Source organism: Pararge aegeria, chromosome 1 (assembly GCF_905163445.1).
Source record: "Pararge aegeria chromosome 1, ilParAegt1.1, whole genome shotgun sequence".
In the NCBI taxonomy this organism is placed as follows: Eukaryota; Metazoa; Arthropoda; class Insecta; order Lepidoptera; family Nymphalidae; genus Pararge; species Pararge aegeria.
In genome coordinates, this window is record NC_053180.1 from 20135441 (window position 1) to 20158700 (window position 23260).

General features: G+C 37.5%; 2 protein-coding genes across 2 annotated transcripts in view; both read left to right on the top strand.

The window, feature by feature from the left end:
• Nucleotides 1-202: 202 nt before the first annotated feature.
• Nucleotides 203-4061, top strand: LOC120623781 (probable 39S ribosomal protein L24, mitochondrial). Its single transcript, XM_039890017.1, has 6 exons — nucleotides 203-376; nucleotides 455-630; nucleotides 1426-1543; nucleotides 2098-2238; nucleotides 2963-3094; nucleotides 3900-4061. The coding sequence occupies exons 1-6, from the start codon at nucleotides 281-283 to the stop codon at nucleotides 3996-3998; spliced, it is 762 nt and encodes a 253-aa protein (XP_039745951.1). The 5' UTR covers nucleotides 203-280; the 3' UTR covers nucleotides 3999-4061.
• Nucleotides 4062-12500: 8439 nt separating this feature from the next.
• Nucleotides 12501-23260, top strand: part of LOC120625621 (vanin-like protein 1) — a 15326-nt gene continuing 4566 nt past the window's right edge. Inside the window, exons 1-5 of the mRNA XM_039892707.1 lie at nucleotides 12501-12674; nucleotides 18246-18338; nucleotides 19439-19525; nucleotides 21283-21425; nucleotides 22870-23066. Coding sequence (XP_039748641.1) covers nucleotides 12615-12674; nucleotides 18246-18338; nucleotides 19439-19525; nucleotides 21283-21425; nucleotides 22870-23066 — 580 coding nt within the window. The 5' untranslated portion in view covers nucleotides 12501-12614. The remainder of the gene's footprint in view (nucleotides 12675-18245; nucleotides 18339-19438; nucleotides 19526-21282; nucleotides 21426-22869; nucleotides 23067-23260) is intronic.

Here is a 23260-nt window from a genome sequence, read left to right on the forward strand (position 1 = left end):
ATTTATAAGTATGAAATAGTAAGTATTTTTTTAAATTCATTTAAAACACATGTTTGTTTGTTAAATTACTTACAAGCTTTTGACGAGTCTTGATATTGTAATATTTTTCATTGTATTTAGATTTTTAGCTTATAGCAATAAACCATAGGCTGTAGCAATCTAACTTCAAAATAATATGTCTTGGTATGGCTTGTTCAACCTGTGCTCAAATGTCAGCTTCATAGTTTTTCTCTAATTTGTATTCTGTGGTCAAGAATTGTGTTTTGAATTTCTAAAAAAAATGCGAATATATAATTTTCTTTGTAAGAAAGTGGGCGAATTAACAGTGAAATATTCTAATCTTCCAGAATCTTACATCAAAAGAAGCTATGAACAAGTGGGTAGTGGGATAACATTTCACTAATTCAAATACTAAGGATTATAACCTATAAAAATAATATTTATTGTCTTTTAGGTGTACTGGAGGAATCCTAAGGGCTATCCACAATACCCCGCAGCACAGATAGCTCGAAAGAAATTTCGTTTTACTACCAATAGACCATGGACTATGCAGTTTGCGCGTCAGAACGAACGTACTACTTATAGGAAAAAGGTGTTCCTTGAACCAATAGGAGACTGGATGTTTTTCAAGTACTGTACATATAGAAAAATATTTAATTTCATACTATCTGTTGACTCGCCCGCCTTCCTTGACCGTGTTTATTACAGTTTTTTTCAAATCCTGTGGCAACTTAGTTTTTCTTGGATAAAAAATAGCCTATGTTACTCTCCGTCCTCCTGTTGGATTGGATGCGAGGATGGAGGTAGGGTGCGAAGGAAGGGCAAACAAACACACTTCCAATTTATAATCCCTACTTCCCTACTAATATTATAAATGTCAACGTAAGTTTGTTTGTTACGCTTTCACACAAATACTACTGAACCAATCCTCATGAAACTTTGTACATATATTCTTGGAAGTGTTACAAGTAAGATAGGATACTTTTTATCCTGACATTAAGCTTGGTTCCTTTGGGAGAGGGGATGAAAGTGTTTGACGATTTTATACCATAACTCGGACAAATTATAAATGATTTAATTAACTATTTTTGTACTATAGAGGTTATAATGTGTTTAATTTTGTCCAATCTTTGTGTAGATCTGAATGTGGTTGGAGATAGAGCAGACCCCTCATTTAAGACTTAGCGATACTGAAAACTTTAATTCTTTTTAGAGCTACAACTAAATTGAATACCACATCAAAAAAACAAAATCAAACGCAGACAAAGTCGCCGGAAACAGCTAGTATTAAATAGTTTTACATATCCAAGTGAATAATTGATCAATTTGGGAGTTACTAGTTCCGAAAACTAGCGAGCTTTTATTGATATAAAAATAGCTAAAACCAGTATGCTGTGTAAAAAAATAATTTGTATCTTATTGCAGAGGTGACCGGGTAGAGATATTGGTGGGCAAAGACAAAGGCAAGCAAGGCATTGTATCACAAGTCATACAGGAGAGGAATTGGGTCTTCGTGGAGGGACTTAATACACATTTACGCATTGTAAGTATGTAAATTTAACGTCACAAATATGACTTCCGAAACTACAATCTAAGAAATTGAACAATATTTTGTTGGCGATGGAGCATTATAATTTACAACCATTTTTTATTGTTGAAGTTTTATGAAGCTGATTATTATATTTAACACTAATAATGTAATTTGTTATAAGTCTGTAAAAAGGCCTGTTTGAGTAAAGAGACTTTTAGTTCAAATTGTATAAATTTTGGTGGCTGAAAGTTGATTATAAAACTATTTTTTTGAATAAGAATCCACGCTTTGATACTAATGTAACACACTTTTGTACTAATAAAATTTCAGAACACATAATTTTGCTATTGTGACTTAACTAAGATAGCAAGAAATATCCCTTGCAAAGTTTTTATAGGTTTTTATGTATAATCTATAGTTTTCTCAGTGCAGGTGTTAAGTAATGAATTTTAGAGGCAAAATGTTGCTACATTATTAAAATTTTCTAAAGGTTGCTACATTATTACAATTTTCTTTTATTAATATTTATAATCCATTTGTTGTAAATCACATGCATTTGTCTTCAGGTGGGTAAAGACAAACAGTTCCCAGGCATCACAATTCAGTCAGAAGCACCCTTGCTTGTAACAACGGGGGTGAAGTTAGTGGACCCTGAGACATTGAAAGCCACTGAAGTGGAGTGGAGATATACAGAGGAAGGAGAAAAGGTATAAGCAAAGTTTCTTGTCTGGTTTGCTGGTCTACTAGTACCTCACCTTAATCAGGTCCTGGGTTTCAAGTCTGCAAAAGGTGGTAAGAGTTTTTTAGTAGTAGAAGAGCTCAGGGTTAGTACCACCACCATGTTTATTACTGCGTCAAGCATGAGGTTGTAATTGCAGATGACGGACCCACAGTGGCATTTTGCAGGATATGTTCCTTGCAAGCTCTGCAAAGTGTTGCTCTTTTTATTGATGATGGGTTTTAATTTACTTTTCTACTTGTACAATTAATATTAAGCCATTATCAGCTCACTGCAGGGCACAAGTCTCCGCCCACAATAAGAAGGGTGTAGGCTGTATTCCACCACGCTGGCCCAGTGCTAATTGGTGGACTCCACACACCTTGAACTTTATGTATAAATCTCAGGCATGCAGGATTCTTCACAATGTTTTCTTTCACCGTTGATGCAAGTGGTATTTTAATTAGAATTAACAATTCGAAAATTCTTAATTCTTCTGTGCCTATCACAGGCATTTATGAAGCGTTCATACATATATTGTATTTCCATTATTGTGATGTGATGGTGATAACTACATTCTTTACTTAATTCTAAACCTAGGAGGATTCCAAACGCACTTTGATCTAAGAAGAGCCCACAAACTTAGGCAGTTTTTTTATGCAATCACCATCTAACACCTCTCTTAATACGGAACTATATATATTGTTCGTCAGGTGCGGGTGTCTGTCAGCAGTAGTCGCATCATCCCGGTCCCCAAGGCGGCGCAGGAGACAGTTGACTACAAAAGCCGGGAGCTGTATGTTGAGAACGAAGAAAAGGACACCACTGCTGCCGTCGCCAATAAGGTAACTTATGTGTAATACAAAATATAATATACAACTATAGACATCTTAGTAACACTAGGAATGCCCTTTTTCTCAAACATGAAAATTAGAAAATTCGAATTTCAAAATTGTCCCCCTGGGTATTGGGGCAGGGGGTGCTTCAGTAGTGGATTTTACAGTGCAACCTCGATATAACAAATCGTAAGGTTTTACGTGACTGCATGCGTGCGTGCGATCGTGCGTGCGTGCGTGCGTGCGTACGTGCGGGCGTGCGTGCGTGCGTACGTGCGAGCGTGCGTGCGTACAGGCGGGCGTGCGTGCGTGCGTACGTGCGAGCGTGCGTGCGTGCGTACGTGCGGGCGTGCGTGCGTGCGTACGTGCGAGCGTGCGTGCGTGCGTACGTGCGGGCGTGCTTGCTTGCGTGCGTGAGTGCATGCGTGCCTGCCTGTGAGTGTATGTGTGTGTGTTGTGTGCGTGTTTATGTAAGTCTGTGGCATCGTAACTCCCGGTACGAATGAACCGATTTGAATTTGTTTTTTTTTGATAGGCGCACAACTCGAAACTGTCCTTAGCTATGTATAATAAAAATTGGTCTAAGATGGCCGCGGCTATAATATGGCGGATTATATATTTCCGCACTGGGCCAGCGTGGTGAACTACGTCCTTAGCCCGTTCTCATTGTGGGAGGAGACCCGTGCCATGTAGTGGGACGATGATGATTATATTAAGGTTGCACTGTATTAAACTTTTTAATTCAATTGCATGTTTTCTTTCTACTAGATACTTGATAGTAGATTGGATTATCGAAACTTGATTTGTCCCACAGATAACATACGACCCGAAGCTGTGCACATTTGAGATGGACATCATGGAATCTATGGGAATCAAAGAGGACCGGGTACCCGCCAAGTCGTACTGGTATTAACGCTCGTTATTGTTTGTTTAATGTCTAGATTATAAAAGTTATTAATAAATTGTATTAGTGTATTGAAAATGTATCTTTTCATTTTAAGTCAACATTAAAATTTCACATGTAAAATTTTTTTGGGTGTTATAAAAATTGTTTTACTTTTTAAGCATAATAATAATGCGGTAAATGTAGTATAATTATTATGACAAATAAGGACTATAATCGCGTACTACCACCGCTTAAACCCATTTTATTATAATTTTGTCGACGTTTTTTTCTAGAAAAATTATAGTCCAGGACGACCAGGTAAACTAAATAAACTTTTTTTTTAAATAATACAGCTTTAAGCTTTAATAGTAAGCTTCAAACGAAACGTGAACAATATTAAAATAATACTACATTAGTACTAGTAACGGGGCTAATATTTATAACTATTATCCTAAAATACTGCCAAACCAATACTGCCTCTTAACCAATGAGAGAGGAGAATTGCGCCCAGCCGTACCGTATGAATGATAAGGGAAAAAGTATACTAAAGCCACAGAATTAAGAATATACAGAAACCGTCTACACGACTAATATTGAAGCGTCAAAAACCATTCCACTTTAGTAGAGTTTCTCGAACAGGCTGTACTCTCTTCTTTCCATCACTTCTTTCCATTTAGCAGTTGACAGTAAATATTTTACCTCTAATATTTTAAAGTTTACCATAACTCGAGGAAAAGTTTGTGAGCTAGCAATATCTCGCATGTATGAAGTGAGACAATGCACTGCATGCTATAATGCTGAATGAGGGTTCTGTATGTTCTTAATTCTGTGACTAAAGCATTGCTTTAAAAAATTACATAGTCCCCCCACTTATGCAATGTTTTGTCTTCTTTCTTCAAATCACTGATGAAAGAGAGAGAAAATATTGGATAACTAATCACCAGCTATAAAATTGAAAGATTTGTAATGTGATATCGTAATAAAATGTTAAACCTACATTGCAAAAGCTGGTTTAGCTTTACGAAATAGATTAATTTACGTGCTTCGGAATTGCATTATTCATCACTGCAAATTGCCCCACATTAGTATCTAAATTTCCGTGCGAAGCCGGGACGGGTTACTAGTTATTACTATGAAGAAAACTTTCGTGAGGGAGTTATCAATTTCGTTGAAATATCGGATTAACGGGTTTTTTATGTTTCCGTTCCTAAAGCTCCATCCAAGGCCATTATAGTTTATCGACCGATTATCATATTATTGCGAAAATAATGTTATTTAATAACATGTTTTGAAGTGCTGAGTGCTTAACCGTAATAGATAAGATTGTTATTATTCGATAGCGGCTGTTAAGGGTCGCTGGGAGCAGTTCGTAAATAAACCATATGTATAAATAGTTTATATGACGGTGGAGTTTTTAGACCAGCATATGGCAACTTTATTTTGACGTTGAAGAATACTTTACTCTCTGTTATTTCTAGAAGGGATGCCCTTGTAGAAATGCTGGTAATGACGGAGAAAGTCTTTGCTCCACCCTGGTGGGTGTATGTGAACTTTACGGGAAAAGCCGAGGAGTCTTCCCGACTAAAAGAGGACAAAATTCCCTAAAACCCAGCATGAATAATTATAATATGAATAATATACATAAATACTTATAATGTATAGATAAACACCCAGACACTGAAAAACATTCATGTTCATCACACAATCATTGTCCAGTTGTGGGAATCGAAACCACGGCCTTGGCTCAGAAAGCAGGGTCGCTGCCCACTGCGCCAATCGGCCGTCAAACAAAAGGATCGTATTCCAATTTTTTCTAACAACTCTTTATTAAGATTCCAAGAGTCTTGGAATCTAAATAAAGAATTGCTTTCAAGGGTTTTCGAAATTCGTCATTATCGTGTTAGCGACTTAAAATATGCACATATAAACATCTTTTCTGCCATTTATACCCTAAGCCTCGATTCGATATTAAGTTGTTGTATATCTGTTTATATATTAAGTCTAACAATAATCTTCCAAAATTATTTGATATCTGTGGTAGAAAGTATAGATTGTTTTCTAAATACCTACATTTGATATCAGTAACGATGCCAGTCCCAAAATTGTACTATATAATCTTGTTTTTTTTTTACTACGTAGGCTTTTTTTGCGCTGTGAATTTAAGTAGGAGGGTTCGATTCCCGGTAGAGGCTATTTAGGAATTTATAATTTCTGAACTTTCTCTGGCCTGGTCTGGTGGGAGGCTTTGCCGTGGGTAGTTACCACCCTACCGACAAAAACGTGCCGCTAAGTGATTTAGTGTTCCGGTGCGATGTTGCGTAAAACCTTTTATGGGTATAACTACCATGCTTCCTAACAGATTAGCCCGCTAACATCTTAGATAGCATTGTCACTTACCACCATGTGATATTGCAGTCAAGGGCTAACTTGTAGTGGAATAAAAAAAATTAAAACGTTTTTTTCTATAGAAATCGCTTAAATCATTAGGCATTAGATTAAGGCGCTGTCTAGGTTTTGTGAAAACGAGTAGGTATGCGTATGAGTGACCTATCCCTTACGCGTCAGTATCAAATCGTTCAGGAATCATTCGTGCAGTGCGTGGATAAGAAGGCTTCGGCTGTGCCTAGTTTCCGGGTAGAAACTATAAAGGTATCGATTTAATATAACTGTCATACCTCTAGCAGGTTAGCTCACCAACTTTGCATCATCACTTATCATCAGGTGAGATTGCAGTCCAGGGCTAGCGTTTAATTTTAAATAGACCAAGCAGGTGGGCCACCTTATGGTAAGTGGAAAACAATCAAATTCAAATTCATTTATTTCAAGTAGGCCTACTTTATAAGCACTTTTGAAACGTCAAGTATGTATGTTTGTGTGACTCTACCACCGGTTCGGAAAGCAGATTCTACGGAGAAGAGCCGGCAAGAAACTCAGTAGTTGCTCTTTTCCAACATCAACATTTATAATCATTTTGCTATCTTGCGGGAGATGAGAGCGAGGCTGGCTGCTTCCATTCTACCTTGTGATTGAGGCATTCATCAAATGTATAGTAACCTCGCTGTACTAGATGCGTTTTTACACATTTTTTAAAAATCGTCTGTAAACATAGTAACACTTCTACATCCACCACAAAGTGGCTTTTACGCGGCATCGTACCGGAACTCTCGCTTGGCAGCACATCTTTGGCAGTACGGTGGTATCTAGCCAAGACCAGACCAGAGAAATCTTAAAAGTTATATACTCGCAAATTGTCTCTACCGCGTGTCGAACCCGGAACCGCCAACTTACAAGACCAAAACACTTACCATTGCAACAACTTCGCATTGCATAACTAGTTCAAACAACGGATTGTATTGCTATTGTTTAGTATCTTCTTTAAATGACGCAATCACGTACGCATATTTTAATAACAGCTTCTTATGACGTCAGCTATTGTCATAAAGACCGATCGACATCCACTGCTCGATGCAAATATACTGAAAGACACATGCTCTCATACGCATAGTGGTAGAGCTACTACAAACAGACAGACTTGACGTTTCAAAAGTGTTTATATTAGGCCTCCTTGAAATAAATGAATTTTGAATTTAGCATACTACCTAGTGTGTGAAAATGACACATCAACTTTTCGTACAACAAAAAAAAAAGCGTACGTAGCATAAAATATATGTATATCGCTATGAAGCGATAAGGCTGCCAAATTGTATACGTTGTTTTGTTATACTTTTCTTTTTTTTTTGTACATTTTGTGGTGTGCCATAAAAGTATATTCATTCATTGATTCAAAATATATTAAAAACGCGAAAACTGCGCGCCTCATTTTAGATCGTTAAAAATATTGACCCTGCCTTGCAAACACATATCTATATTTAAAAAGACTCTAAGACATACCCGGCAAGATACATTGCGGCGCATGCGCAAACACAAACTGGTCCTACCGCCACCTAGATAAAAAATCCACAGTATCGGCCCAAACCCAATGTGCACAAAAATGTGAAACAAAATCCCGGAACATATACAAGAAAAAGAAAGTATAAAAACATTTACAAAATCCTTAAAACATTACTTGCTGGAGAAAGCTTAGTATAAATTAAACGTATTTAATAATAATAATAACAAGCCCGCCTTTCAATCTGGTAACAGCGCCCTCACAGGGCTCCATTCCAATGTTTACATTAGATTGACATTCTCGATGAAAAGGGGTTAAGGTTCCGTCCACCATGCTGGCCCAGTGCGGATTGGTGGACTCCACACACCTTTGAGAACATTATGGATTAATCTCAGGCATGCTGGTTTCCTCGCGATGTTTTCCTTCACCGAAAGCTAGTTATATTTTAGCTTAAAACGAAACTAAGAAAAATTAGAGCTGCGTGATGGGATTTGAACCTCGGCCCCCCGAGAGTGAAGTCGAAGTTCTACCCACTGGGCTATCACCGCTCCAAAATTGGCTAGCTAAATTTGCTGTCAAGTAGATAGTAAATCGGCTAGCTGGTCTTGTTGGACCGTAGCTAGTTAGAGGCTTAAAGGCTTTGTTTGCAGTACGGTGTGTCTGTGTTCTCTAAGGACAAAGCCGTACTGCCAAGCCATCTAGCGTTCCCGTACGTTGCCACCTAGAACCGACTAGGGGATGATGGACGTAATATAGCTGACATATCATTAACCTGCGTAAATCTTAAAATGCTAATGAATTAAAAAAAAACAAGTTTGTCGCTTGGCACATATTTTGAAATAGAGAAGTCCTTTTTTCCGATCGCGTTACGTAGGTAATTATACTTGTTTGATTTACGTCGGCTAATGAAAATTGGTTGCATTCGGCGTGAGCAGACGGGGGAACGTGCAATCTTTGTATTACCTATGAATAAATGTTTTAGTTACCCACCTACGTCCTTCCAAATCCGTGAAGGTCAGATAGCGAAGTTATCAGCGCGAATAAAATAAAGTATGTATCTTGCCCACTGGTAGGTACCTAATTAATATTTGATTACCTCCCTGGCACAACGGTGAGCGGTGTGAATTTAAGTAGAAGGTACCAGGTTCGATTTCCGGCGGGACAATTTGGGAATTTGTAATTTTCTCTGGTCTGGTCTGGCGGCTAGTTACCACCCCACCGATAAAGACGTGTCGCTAAACGATTTAGTGCTCCGGCTCGATGTCGCGTTGAAACAGATTAGGGTTATGACTACCACACTCCCCAACAGGTTAGCCTGCTACCATCTTAGACTGCATCATCACATACCACCAGGTAAGATTGCAGTCAAGGGCTTCGGCTCAAATACTAGACCGATCTTGATGCAATTTCGCACATATATAACCACGATTTATCCCGGAGAAGGGCAAAGGCAATCCCGGTAGATTTAAAAAAGGCCTTTGTAACATCTAAATTAATTTCGGCGCACAGAATAAGAACATGTGAAACCCTTATTTGGATTATGGAATTCCGCAAAGTAACGCCTGCTTCTATACAATATCTATTCCGAGTATATTTAATTTTAATTTTTTATAAGTATTCTTCATTTGTAAACCACAAAAAATTCAGAAAAACAAAAAAAAAGGACAAACATGTCAAGTATGTAGTAGGATACAAAAGGCTGCCTTATCGCTAATGAGCGTTCTCTGCCGGACAACGTTATATTATCGGTTCCGGAGGGATTTTATAAAAAAACGGGCATACGTCGTAGCGGGTAACGGCTCCAGAAATATAATTTAACCAAGTGTAATCGTGCAAGTACGCCCTAATCTTTCGTAACATAACAACAATTTACTTTCACTCGTGATAAGGGCACTGACTTTTGGGCCGTTATCGGTCACGCTGTATCACGCGGTCATCATGCACGCGGGCGTGATGCATCTATCACAGTCTGATGGAAAAATTGTAATCGTGTTAAGAATGTTACTAAGACAGTCCAAATCACGATTCTAATCAATAAACATTGATGCCACTTCATTTCACTACTAACCTACGACTTCGTCTGTACGCAATATCTGCTTTCCTGTTTTTCCCAGCGGATGTAACCTTGAAAGTATTCTATACAAGGAGAGATTTTAATGCTACAAACTAAAATTGTAAAGTCAAAGTTAAAAATATATTGATTCAAGTAGGCCCATGGATGACACTTATGATGCGTACCTGACATGAGAAATGCGTACACGACAGTGAGATGTTGGCGATAACTATATTCGGTAACTTAAAACTAACGCTACGAGGGTTCCAAACGCGCCCTGGTCTAAAAAAAAGCCCTCAAAAAAACTTAGCCGAGTGTTCTTTTTGTTATCACCATCTCACATTGTCATTTAAAATTGTAAGAATAGCGATAATTCCAACCCAAGCTTTTTTATCCTAGTCCTTTATACTCTAATAGGACTATTCTATAAGCTTACGCTTAATACAAACTTTGATCATATCATAATATCTTTTGATTTTTATTATTCCTTTACAAGTAAGCCCTTGACTGCAATCTCACCTGGTGGTAAGTGATGCCGCAGATACTCCTAATAGGCTTCTACGCGACATAGCGTCGGTCCAGAACACTTTAGCTTACCACGTCTTTGTCGGTGGTAATTTGGTACGACTAAAACCTCCCACCAGACAAGACCAGAGAAAGTTCAGAAATTATAAATTCTCAAAGTGCCCCGCCGGAAATTGTTCCCCGGACCTCCTATTTAAATTCATAGCGCTCACAGGGTCGTCAAAAATCAAACTTTGGAAGACTGTCCCCTGTTAAATAAGTTTTGGCCAGGGTATACTTTAAGATCAGGGCCCAGGTGTACCGCGGTTTAGTCGTAAAAATGACTCTAGAAAGGGGTTGTTTACCGCAAATGCCTTTTTTAATTCTGTTTTTTGTCTTTTCCTCTGAAGAGCTCCAGCCTTTAATCTTAAATTAATATATAAAGCTGAATAGTTTGTTTTTGGTTCACTTGAACGCGTCGATCTCAGGAACTACTGGTCCGATTTGAAAAATTATTATTGTGTTGGATAGCCCATTTATCGAGCAAGGTTATTAGTTATATCATGACGCTGAGACCAATTGAAGAATAGCATCAAAGAAGAATGTTTCAAAATCAGGGTTTTTTTCTTCTGCTGCGTGCGCTGTGTAAACGGTTAAAGTTGTTTCTCTATAAAAGATCTAAAAAAAAGTCAACGGCAGCATTTGTCTATCTTTTAAGGTTGACTTATACACGGACGAATTCGCGAGGTCTACACACTAGTTGTTTTATAAGTCGACACCCGTGATGTCAAAGCCTAAAGCTACCTGACCTATCTCACTTTATCAGTTGCAGACATCCGACTAATACGTAGGTATCACCAAGATATCACTGACGCATCATGCAACACGTGCTTCAGAGCGTGTAGGCACCAACCAAAAAAGTACACCCAAATTACATATTAGCGTCGCTTAACTGCTGGTTTCTGAAACGATGAAGATAATTTATTAATATATCTATTTATGACCAGTTCAAATGTTAATGCATTTCATAGCAATTTTGTTAGAAGGTTATAAAAACGACTAGATAATGTAAAAAATATAAACTACTAAAATTTAATGGGACAAAATAGAAGGTCTAAGGCACTCCAAGAAATTCTTGATGACCCTACATGTAGGGCCTGCAACGAGGACGTCGAGTCCATGGAGCATTTGCTTTGTGAATGCGACGGACGGTCCAACCGCTTTCTATCCAGAAAGCGGTTGGACCTCTTAGGAGTGGCCTATCCACAACCAGAGGATTAAAAAACAAACTTACATTCACAATTTTAATATTAGGACATCACGTTACGACCCTTGAGAACCGAGTTATCGAAGTAATAGAGCGGGCAAGGGGTAGGTAAAGATAGGACGAACTTATCAGAAGTCGCGGACGAAGTCGTGGGGAATCGCTAGTTATACAACGTGCAAATGAAAACCGAAATAATACTTCAGAGGCTTTAGAGGTACGTTATTTACTGTTTCTCAGACTTACCTGTGAAACCGAGACACTAATAGTTTTTTAAAGGAAATCAGATACAGCCCTAACATCACGCGCTAAATTAAAATCATGTATATATAGGTACTATGCGCGTATCTGTCTTTTATCTTCAGTAGGGTATGCTATAACAGGGTGATTCCTTATGAAATATACTTATGCATTCTTCAATATTATTTCGTAATTCTGTTACACGTTGTATATAAATTTCTTAATAAGTTCAAAATTTGTCAAAATCGAATTACCCGCTTTTAAAGGTTCACAATGTGTTGAAATCAAATAATTAGCATAAAAGGTATGGTTAAAGAAATAATTAGTGGTCATAACTTTGGATTAAATGTTTTACTTCTTAACTTGCACGTTTATTATTTAACGTTTCTTTGACAAATACCATATCATAAATATTCGGTGATAAAATATTTTTTAAGAAAATTGCAGATAATTCGCCGTCAGCAAGTCGAGTCCGAGTTCGACTCCTAATTTTTTCATCGAATATATCTGCGGAACCCTAATGTATTTATCTACGCACGCTCGGTCGAATGTCGGTCATCATTCATTCAGTGACTTACAAGCTCAGAGCATAGTACTACGATTACAAGCAGCGGAAAACGTCGCCAGTCGACGAACCTGTTATTTTGTTTTTTTTTTTAATTTATTTATTTTAAATTGTATTCGTTTGGAAAAATGGAACTGGTGAATTTTGTGCTGTGCTTCTTGTTTGTGGGGTCCGTTTGGTGTGGATCGGTGAGTAAATACATACTCCATTGTTTTATTTACATAATTCTAATAATAGTTAATAATTTTAGTTTCTTTTTTAAACTCAATTTTAATAATGATGATTAATTTTGTTACAATACTAAATCAGCCAACGTTTTTTACACGCTTTTTTACTTATTTTCTTTTTGTTTTTCGTAGCGAATGCCCTCGATTATGCACAGTTCATTATTGATTGATATCACAATCATTCTTTTAATGAACTACCTTCAAAAATAGGAATGATCTAGAAAGTGAAAATAATGATTATATTGTCATAACCACTTTGTAAACATGGGTCGCGTCTTCCTAGGTTTGATTACCGGGCCAAGAATTGCTACGAATTATGTCTTCTGTTAAAAATTCTAAGTAGGAGTTGGAACGTTGGTGGTGTCCACCCCCGTGCCGTGAGCACGTTAAGTCTCGTTTATTATAACTGACATGTTCAAAATTCATTTATTTCAAGTAGGCCTAATATAAGCACTTTTGAATCGTCAAGTCTGTCTGTGTGTAGTGACTCTACCACTGGTTCGGAAGGTAGATTCTACCGAAAAGAAGCCGGCAAGAAACTCAGCAGTTGCTCTTTTCCGACATAAACAATTTACATTTTACATTTTAACATTTATTTTTCTATCTTGTGAGAGATGAAAGCGGAGCTGGATGCTTCCGAGCAACTTTCTCATTAAGAAATTTATCATTTTGTTCCTCTTTAAATGATGAATGAATGATGTATGACCAACCATCAGCGCAGGCGCAGCGTGGTGCGTCCACCGTCCATGGTTTAAAATCCTGTCTCCAATGAGAGAGGAGCCCTGTGCCGGCAGTGTGACGTTAATAGGCTGATAAGGATGATGATGGTGACATACAGAGAAAATCATCTCACTGGCCTTGCTCTATTTGATGATGTATCTCTAAAGTAAATCTAGTGAGACGACATACAGAATGTAACTGGGTGACTCTGTACTCGTAAAGTTGAGTAGCTAAAAAAAACATTTTTTAATTTTCTAATTTTAATTTTTTTCCGACGTTTTCCATCAAAGATGATATTGGTGTTATTTCATATAATTTTGATAACATTCTGCATAATTCGGTATTTTTTCGGGACTTGAGATATGAAACCGAATAGCAATTTTCCATCAAAAAAAAAACATCGAGCGTTTTTTATAACATGAATGAATGAATGAATACACTTTTATTGTACACCACAGAGAAAATTTACAGAGATACAAATACAACAGAACAATAAGGTAGAACGCACAATTTGGCGGCCTTATCGCCTAGCGATCTCTTCCAGGCAACCAAAGGCATAGAAGAAAATGCTATACGTAGACGAACATGTTTAGAATAAGGGTGGATACTTCGCATGGAATTGAAAACATACATTATCATCATGCAGATTTCCCTTCACCGTTGTAGCAAGTGATATTTTAATTACTTAAAACGCAGACAACTTAGAAAAGTTAAAGGAGCGTGCCGGGATTCGAACTCGAACCCCGAAATTGAAGTCAAATTCCTACCCACTGGGCTATCACCGTTATATATTATTATACCAATGCAGTAACCTGAGAACGCTAGTGAAGGTAGCCGGTGCATTCATTATTGATTCGTACGTGATAGACTGCCAGTAGACAGCCGGTATTACCTATTAGGAATTATAAATTGACATAATAAAATGCTTCCGGGCAACGTGCTTAGCTCGCGTACACACCCTCGCATTTAGATATCTATACAGACAACGGACGACAGTGCAGTGCTACAGGTACAGTACACTAGATTACACAAAATAAGCAATTCATTTAAAGGAAATTGTATACAATTTTACAATAAATTACCGGTTGATATCTTGGGGATGTCTCTAAAAAAGTTCAAAGTTTGTACTGAGCGAAAGCTGATAGAAAAGTCCTATTATATGTAGTTTAAAAGATTACGTAAATGATAAAAAAGCTTGGGTGTAAACAATTGCTCTAATCAGGTTGCTTCTTAAATATTTTCAAATGACAATGTGAGATGGTTATAGCAAAAATAACACCCGGCTAAGTTTGTTGTGGGCTTCTTCTTAGACCAGGACGCGTTTGAAACCCTCGTAGCTTTGGTTTTAAGTTTACGAATGTAGTTATCGCCATCACTACTCACTGCTATGTACGCATTTTGTATATAACCAACGCATCAAAAGGCCTATTTGAATAAAGAAATATTGGACTTTGACTCTGACTTTGACTTTGACTCTGACTTTGACTTTGACTCTGACTTTGACTGTAATCTATTCATCTATCATAATTGACAGACTAAGCAGATGGCCCACCAGGCAGCCGGCAGGTTGAGTACGTATCTCACCTCCTACAAATAAAGAGATAAGTAGCAGTTAGGTGGACAAACGGATGCTTTTCCCTACAGTTAGGTCGTCTTTGTTTCTACACATTCTTTGTCAGAAGCACCTTCATATCAGTTGTTTTGTCATTTAAGATGACTCATAAGTCATAAAACACCCGGTAAAAATGTACACTCCTATTAACAAGTCAGTACGTGACTTTACATCACTTAGTTCCAAACCATAGGAAGTAGGGTTCTACAATAAAAGAGAGCGAGACAAAGGGACTTCAATAGATGTGAAAGAGACCGATAATGTTATGTTAGAAAGGGATGGTTAATTTTTATACCTCATTGAAAAGAGACGAATGATAGCACGCAATGCGTACGTGACCGGGTTGATGTACCATATTAAGATCTTTTCAGATATAATGCTATTATGAGATAAGTTTATAATTAGGCCATGTTATTGTTTAGCAACAAAAGTATTTGAACACTTTTTATGATTAAACTAGCGGTTCTCCGCGACTTCTTCGGCGTATAAGTCAGACAGAGGACTTTTTTTGGCACTTTAAAGAGTAACAATTTCGGAGTTTTGTCAATTTGTGACTTTAACCGTTTACGCATTCCGTATAAGCATCAGAAACTTCCTAAAAGAATTATCATCACTAACCATCAGGTGTTATTGCAGACAAGCGCTCGTCTATAAACATTAAAATAAAACAAAATTTCCCTTTTTTCTAGCATTTATCATTGATGCTCCACTCTTATTGGTTGTAGCGTGATATTTGACTTTTCCAATTCTTTTTTGCTTTCAAGCAAAAAACCTGTTCAGCTTTATAATATCAGTATAGTTATTATGAATGAGTTTCAAATTCAAATTCATTTTTCCAAGTAGGCCTACTTTATAAGCACTTTTATACTACAAATATACATACTTTAGAAACGTCAAGTATGTATATTTGTAGTGACTCTACCGCCGGTTCGGAAAGCAGATTTTACCGAGAAGAGCCGGCAAGAAACTCAGTAGTTGCTCTTTTCCTACATCAACATTTACAATCATTTTTCTATCTTGCGGGAGATGAGAGCGAGGCTGGCTGCTTCCAATCTACCGTGTCATTGAGGAATTCATCAAATGTATAGTAACCTCGCTGTACTAGATGCGTTTTTAAACATTTTTTAAATGTATGCATTGGTAGGTAGGTAGGGTTTGTTTATAGTTTACTAGTACTTATTATGTTGTAATATACGTTACCTAATTCCATTATACCGATCAAATTGCACGCAAATTGCAGCTATACAACGCTTCAGAACTGCATTTCACACACTTGCAATCGGGCGTTGTGATCGATCGACATGACTAGTTTGCAAACGAGATATCATCATCATATCGACCCATTAACGGCCCACTACATGGCACGGGTCTCCTCCCGCAATGAGAAGGATTAAGGCCGTAGTCCACCATGCTGGCGCAGTGCGGATTGGTGGGCTCCACATACCTTTGAGAACATTATGTAGAACTCTCGGGCATGCAGATTTCCTCACGATGTTTCCTTCACCGGGATATCACCGGGATTCTTCAATCGGGATATATCGACTGGAAACTGCCTCGTTCGTCTAGTGGTTAAATCAAATTTCAAAATTCAAATGCTTTATTCATGTAGTCCTTATTACAGGCACTTATGAAGCGTTCATATCTACATTAAACATGTTACACTAATGTTAGTGATGTCACCATCACTAACATTAGTGTAACATGTTTAGTGTTCATGTTTAACTGCATTCGTTAACTTAAAACTAAAGCTACAAGGGTCCCAAACGCGCCCTGGTCTAAGAAGAGCCCACAAAAAACAATGTGTGATGAACAACGTCGTTTGAAATTTTGTGGTGTAGTCTCGCCTCGGAGTGCACGCTAAGCCGACCGGTTATCATAACCATCATCTGATGATTATCGTTAGAGCCCACCAATCCGCATTGTAGATGTGTGGTGGGTTCTAAAACTGTCTCTTCTATAAAAGTAGTGTGACTTTAACAAGGAGGATGATTATGATTAGTAACTCAGCTAAGAACACTTTCTGTGGAAAAGCAGCCATGTGATGCAGATGTGATCGATACAAGAACCGAAAGCTAAATCGCTAGGTTTGTATCTACCCACGGCCGAAGCTTTCTACCAGAGCAGACCAAAAAACAAACCAGAAATTAGAGAGAGAGAGAGAGAGTGTGTGTGTGTATGTGTGTGTATGCGTCGGAATTAAATTTGCTGTTGGAAAAGAGCAACTGCTGCGTTTCTTTCCGGCTTCTTCTCGGTAGAATCTGCTTTCCGAACCGATGGCGGCTTCCGGTAAAAAACGTGAATTATCACGACCTCGTGAGCTGAGTTGTTTGTTTGGTGGACGAAACGATAACACGCTGTATGCGATCAATTGTTTTAAAATGTATTCATTATTGATTGGAACGAACGTGTTCGTCAAGTCAAACTTTTTCTTATTGCTACGTCCTGACAAGGCCTAATTTATTTATTTATGAAGGACACTAACAATATACATATAAAACATATACAGTAATAAACTTGTACAGTATTCTACACATTCACTTAAATGTACATCTATAACAAGTGACCATGACATTCGCAAAAAAAAAAAAAATAATGACATGTAAACACAAAAATAATAATAAAGACAGGAAGGAATAGGTGTTGTGTACGTAATATCAATATTAAGGGAGGGCTCACCGATAGGTAAGCGATATGCTTATTCTCATGACTATGTTAAAGCATGGCTGCAAGTTAATAAAATAAATAAATGTTTTACTAGCGACATTAAAAAACGAGGGTTACATAGTGAACAAGAAAGCGTGAAAAGCATGCTTATCTCTTTCACTATGTTTTTTTTTGCATTTAAACCTACCTACTTATTTTATAAGTATAAATTGCTTAAATAAAAATTGCAGGAAAAATGACAACGATAACCAAATATTGGCGCAGTTTGCAGCGACCCTGCTTTCTCAGTCAAAGGCCGTGGGTTCGATTCCTACGACTGGAAAATATTTGTGTGATGAACATGAATGTTTTTCAGTGTCTGGGTGTTTATCTGTATATTATAAGTATTTTTTGTATATTATTCATAAAACATATTCATCAGTCATCGTTGTACCCATAACACAAGCTACGCTTACTTTGGGGCTAGATGGCGATGTGTGTATTGTCGTAGTATATTTCTTTATTTAGTATATTATTTATCTTTTTTTTGTTTCCAGGAGTATTATATGGCAAGTGTAGTGGACGCTGACAAGGGCGATTTAATCAGAAGCAATAAATACGCTACGCTAATAAACGAAGCAGCTCAATCAGTAAGTATATGTATTTATTTGACGTCATTATCATCATCACATCAACCCATTTCCGGCCCACTACAGAGCACGGGTCTCCTCCTACAATGAGAAGGGGTTAAGGCCGTTACCCACCAGGCTGGCCCAGTGCGGATTGGTAGACTTCACACGCCGTTAAAAACATTATGGAGAAATCTCAGACATGCAGGTTTCCTCACGATGTTTTCCTTCACCGTTCAATACATAACACAATCACATAACTCCGAAAAGTTAGTAAAGCGTGCCGGGGCTCGAACTCGGTCTCCACGAAAGGAAAGCCGAAGTCTTACCCACTAGGCTATCACCGATACCGTCGCATGTCAATATAAATGGGAGAACAATTATTTCGCAATTCATATTATCACAATTTGCTTTGATATGGTGTGGTGGGAGGCTTTGGCTGTGTTTAGTGACCACCATGTCGATGAAGACGTGCCGCCAAGCGAAATTAAAGGTTAAACATAACCTATCAGGTTAGCCCGCTACCACCATAGATCATTGGACATTGCAGTCAAGGGCTAACTTGTATTGGAATAAAAAAAATAGAACGGATAGTAAATTATAATATTATATAATCAACGGTATTATTATACATTACTACGTATACTAGGTATTTACTTTAATACGTCCTATAAATAACTGGTCTATTTCTACATAACTCAAGAGCATTAATACTTAATTCCCACTTAGATAACATGTAATAATGCTATTATGATTACAATTTGATTAAGTATATACTTACAGCTATGAGAAAAGGAATACATATATACGTTTTTATTTCTGTAGCGGCGAAAGCGGTGAAAGGTTAGGACTTCAGCCTTCCTTTCGGGGGTACAAAGTTCGATTCCGGGCGCCCTTATAAATTTTCGGAGTTATGTGCGTTTTTAAGAAACTAGTTCACACTAACTTTTGAATTAATGAATATACTTTTATTGCACGCTACATAAAGTACATAAAAGAGAAAAATATAAAAAAACCTACACCTATCACAACATGTGTTAGCAGCCCGAATAGTGGAGGGGTTGTGGGAGTAAGGGCATAATGAGTAGTTGATAATGAATATGATACGTTTGTCTTTGCAGAATGTTGATCTATTAGTCCTGCCCACGCCTAAAACTGCGACACTTGAATACACTCTCGAATCCTGTGGCTTAGAAAACTTGGATGAGGTACGTGTGTTTAATACGGTATTTAAATGATAAAAAAGTTTGCGGTTTTTGTTTTTATATTTGACAGTTTGACAGTCACACAGTGACAGTTTTTTAATTGACAGTCCAAGCAGACGGTCTACCGGTAAGCGGAAATCCAGCACAAAATTAGTATTAAAGTGAATCATTATTGAATAACTAGCTTTGATCTTAAACAGATCAACACTTTGCGGGGAATGCAAGGAATATGTCCTATAAAGCGGTACTGCTGTGTTTGATATATGAAAGAACATCTGGTTAAGTTTTGGGCTTCTTGTTACTAGTTGATACTATTTATTTATTCCTTTTACATCTTTTTAGTACGGCGAGCCACTTACACTAACTAGATGGATCTGAAATACTTATTGATAACTATAACACAAACTATTAAACACTGTACAAGACATGATCATTTTTTTTTACTACGACAGTACACACACCGTCATCTAGCCCCAAAGTAAGCGTAGCTTGTATTATGGGTACATATACTCGTAGCTGATGAATATTTTTTTGTTTTCGTTTAATATAATACAACCTTTCCTCAACTATTCACGCAACAATGCTGTCCACCCATCATGGAATAGATCCCATTAAACATTGCTTTCCTATAGCGCGTTTAATACGCTAATGAATGCGATATATGCAGCATGCTTCGTTCAACAGTGTTACAAGAAGTGACCACGAACAATTTATTTTATCGTGGACGAAGGTTATTTTGTTTAGGAGCACGTATCCAACACAGTTGGTTATGAAGATCTGGAGTATCGACGTCTCCGCGTATGATTTGTGACTATGATCTCTTAAAGCAGTATTATTATTAAGTGACGTGTATTACACGTGAAGTGTTTATTTGACATACCGAAATATTCTAAAAAATAACAAGTATAATGGCGAAACGAAACGTCAACAATGTTATAGAAATACTGCTTTAAGCAATGGTAGTAGACCCCAGCTGGGATAACGTGCGTGCAACAATTATGTCTTCCATCTTCTCGTCCTATTTCTATTAGATAAAACGAGGGAAATTTAGACGTAATTATCATGTAGACCTAAAGGACGCATTTTGTACCAGAGTACTTTGCTTTTAAGTTTATGTCTATCCACAATAAAATTCTATCTTAATATATGCCTACCTAAAACCTAATTAGATGGATTAAGATAATCGTTTGACTGCGCAGTACTTCAAAATAAGTGCTATAAAGGAGTTACATTAGCTTATTGCTGTATTATGAAAGATTGACATGTTGGATTACAGTTATTCTTAATTCTTATCTATTAAGATATATTGTAAACAATGGAAATTAGTATTAAAGTGAATCATTATTGTATTACTAGCTTCGATCTTCGGTTTAGCCTGCGTATGAATATTTAAGTTAGTTTAACGGCTGCCCGTTGTCAGTTTAACTTCCTGAGTCACCTCGTACGACACTCGCGAGAAGGTGAGTGTTGGTGACAACTGTTTTCTGATCTGCCGCTACCATTCGGAGTCATCATGTCATATTATATTACTGTTTTATTTTTTACTTCCCATTCGCCAAAGTAAATAGGGTTTTGTCCTATTTACTAACGAAAGTAATAACAAGTATAAGATCTGTTTGGTGGGAGGGTTCGGTCGTGGCTAGTTACCACCCTACAAGCGATTTAATGTTTCGTTACCATGTAGCTTAAACAGATGAATTTAATGATACAAGATTAATGTTAACTTGATGCCTTAAAGATGATATATTTTTTTGGAACAGGTCGTAAAGTCAGTCTCAGCAGCGGCGAAGCTTGCCCACATGTACGTGGTGGCGCCACTGTATGAGAAGGTAAACTGCCAAGATAAAGAGGAGCTGATCACGAACAATCTGGTCTTTGATAGAGCAGGATCACTTATCTATGTGTAAGTTTATCAGCTGTATTTTACCCCTACAGAGAGTATGGAATTTGAATATATAGAGAAATAAATCCCAGATTATCGAGTGGACACTACACGCTCAACAAACTAAAAGGTGGGAATAAAGCATAATACTAACACAGGCATGACATAAAAATATGTATGCGACGATTATATCCACTGTCAAGAGATACAATTTAATTATCCGCCTGCCAAAGCACGGCAACAGGGAGTTTACCCTCGTTTAAAATTACACGAATACTATATTGATATTATCGCTAGTGTCCAGAGAGTGGATAAGTCGGTGGGAGAAGACAAACATTTTGTCCTTTCTTCCGTGGAGAAAATGTATATAAAAAGAAGAACAGTCTTCACTCTATTCGGAAGGCGAAAACGTGGTTGCTTAAGGGCAAAATATATGGAAACAGCAAATACGTGATTACTGAGGGAGATACGAGTAGGTTCACTAACGATTTTTTTTGTAAAGAATTTTCTAATACGGCCGATTAGCGCAGCGTTCCTGCTTTCTGAGTCCAATGCCGTGGGTTCAATTCCCACAACTGGAAAATGTTTGTGTGAATGAATGAATGTATTTCAGTGTCTGGGTGTTTATGTGTATATTACAAGTATTTATGTATGTTATTTATAAAAATATTCATCAGTCATCTTAGTACCCATAACACAAGCTAAGCTTACTTTGGGGCTAGATGGCGATGTGTGTATTGTCATAGTATATTTATTTATTATTTATTAGAAAATATGATAAAATCGATATCTACAATTAGGTGAGTAATTTAGATTAGTTTAAGTTTATAGGAAACTAAAAATGTGCAAATTATCAATACACCGCACATTCGTCTTATTTTCCTTCCACTAACTTACTTGTTAGGTACCTAAGCATATGTAAATAATTGGCAACAGGAATGATTGTTATTAGTTAATTCTCAAGGAAATGCATTATGGGAAAAACAAGTACCAAGTCTTGTGATTGCACCTTAGTCCAGGGGTTCCCAATCTTTTTCTTAACTTGTAAGCTGAGGGCGCACGTACAAGTTAAGAAATTTGTCACAGCGTCCAAATATCTAGCTTGTTAAAATAGATAGGTACTTGTTAGTTACGCAGATAGTCATAGGAAAAAAAATAGCCCATCAATGGCTTGGTGATCGCTACACAACATTTAAGTGTGGGACAAGCCTCAATGATAAAAATAATTTTGATATTTTTGTAACGTCATCATCTCCTGAGGATGCTCCGGTTTCGGGGCGAAACGTGCGTAGAGAATTCTCCTGGTTTTCGCGGAGTATAGCAAACTGAGTTTAATTTTCATAATATGGACACGTTAATTTTATCGCTTGTCAGGGGATATAATTTTTGTCTCCTGCCTAGGCTAGTCGTGCTTGAATAGGTTGTTAGTGGAGAAAAGCTTCATTCTTTTATTTTCTCTTTCCAGCCACAGAAGACCAGTAAACAGCCTCACAAGATGCAATACAACGAGCTCAAGAATAGGTCGTTTCGTCACCGACTTCGGAGTCACGTTCGGAGTCCTGGTGGAAGAGGATCTCTTACTCACAAACGCTCAAGAGTTCGAAGGGATTGAGAACTTTGTTATTACTGATAACTCCGTGTCCAAGAAGTCGTTTATATTCGGTAAACTAATATTTTTGCGATCTTTAACTAGCTGTTGCCCGTGACTTCGTCCACGTATTCATTTAAAAAAGAAATCCTTCTAGACCCGTTTATTTTCGCAGGCTAAAAGTAGCCGTCTTCAGGATGCTATCTCTGTGCAAATGTTGCCATGATTGATTCATTTGGATATTGAGCGATGCATATTTTTGGATCGG

Bases quoted from the DNA above. Each gene is read 5' to 3' on its own strand.
- LOC120623781 (XM_039890017.1), top strand. From the start codon at position 281: ATGCGAATATATAATTTTCTTTGTAAGAAAGTGGGCGAATTAACAGTG. The intron at 1,544-2,097 runs GTAAGTATGTAA...ATTTGTCTTCAG, and splicing joins TTAATACACATTTACGCATT to GTGGGTAAAGACAAACAGTT. The intron at 3,095-3,899 runs GTAACTTATGTG...TTTGTCCCACAG, and splicing joins CTGCTGCCGTCGCCAATAAG to ATAACATACGACCCGAAGCT.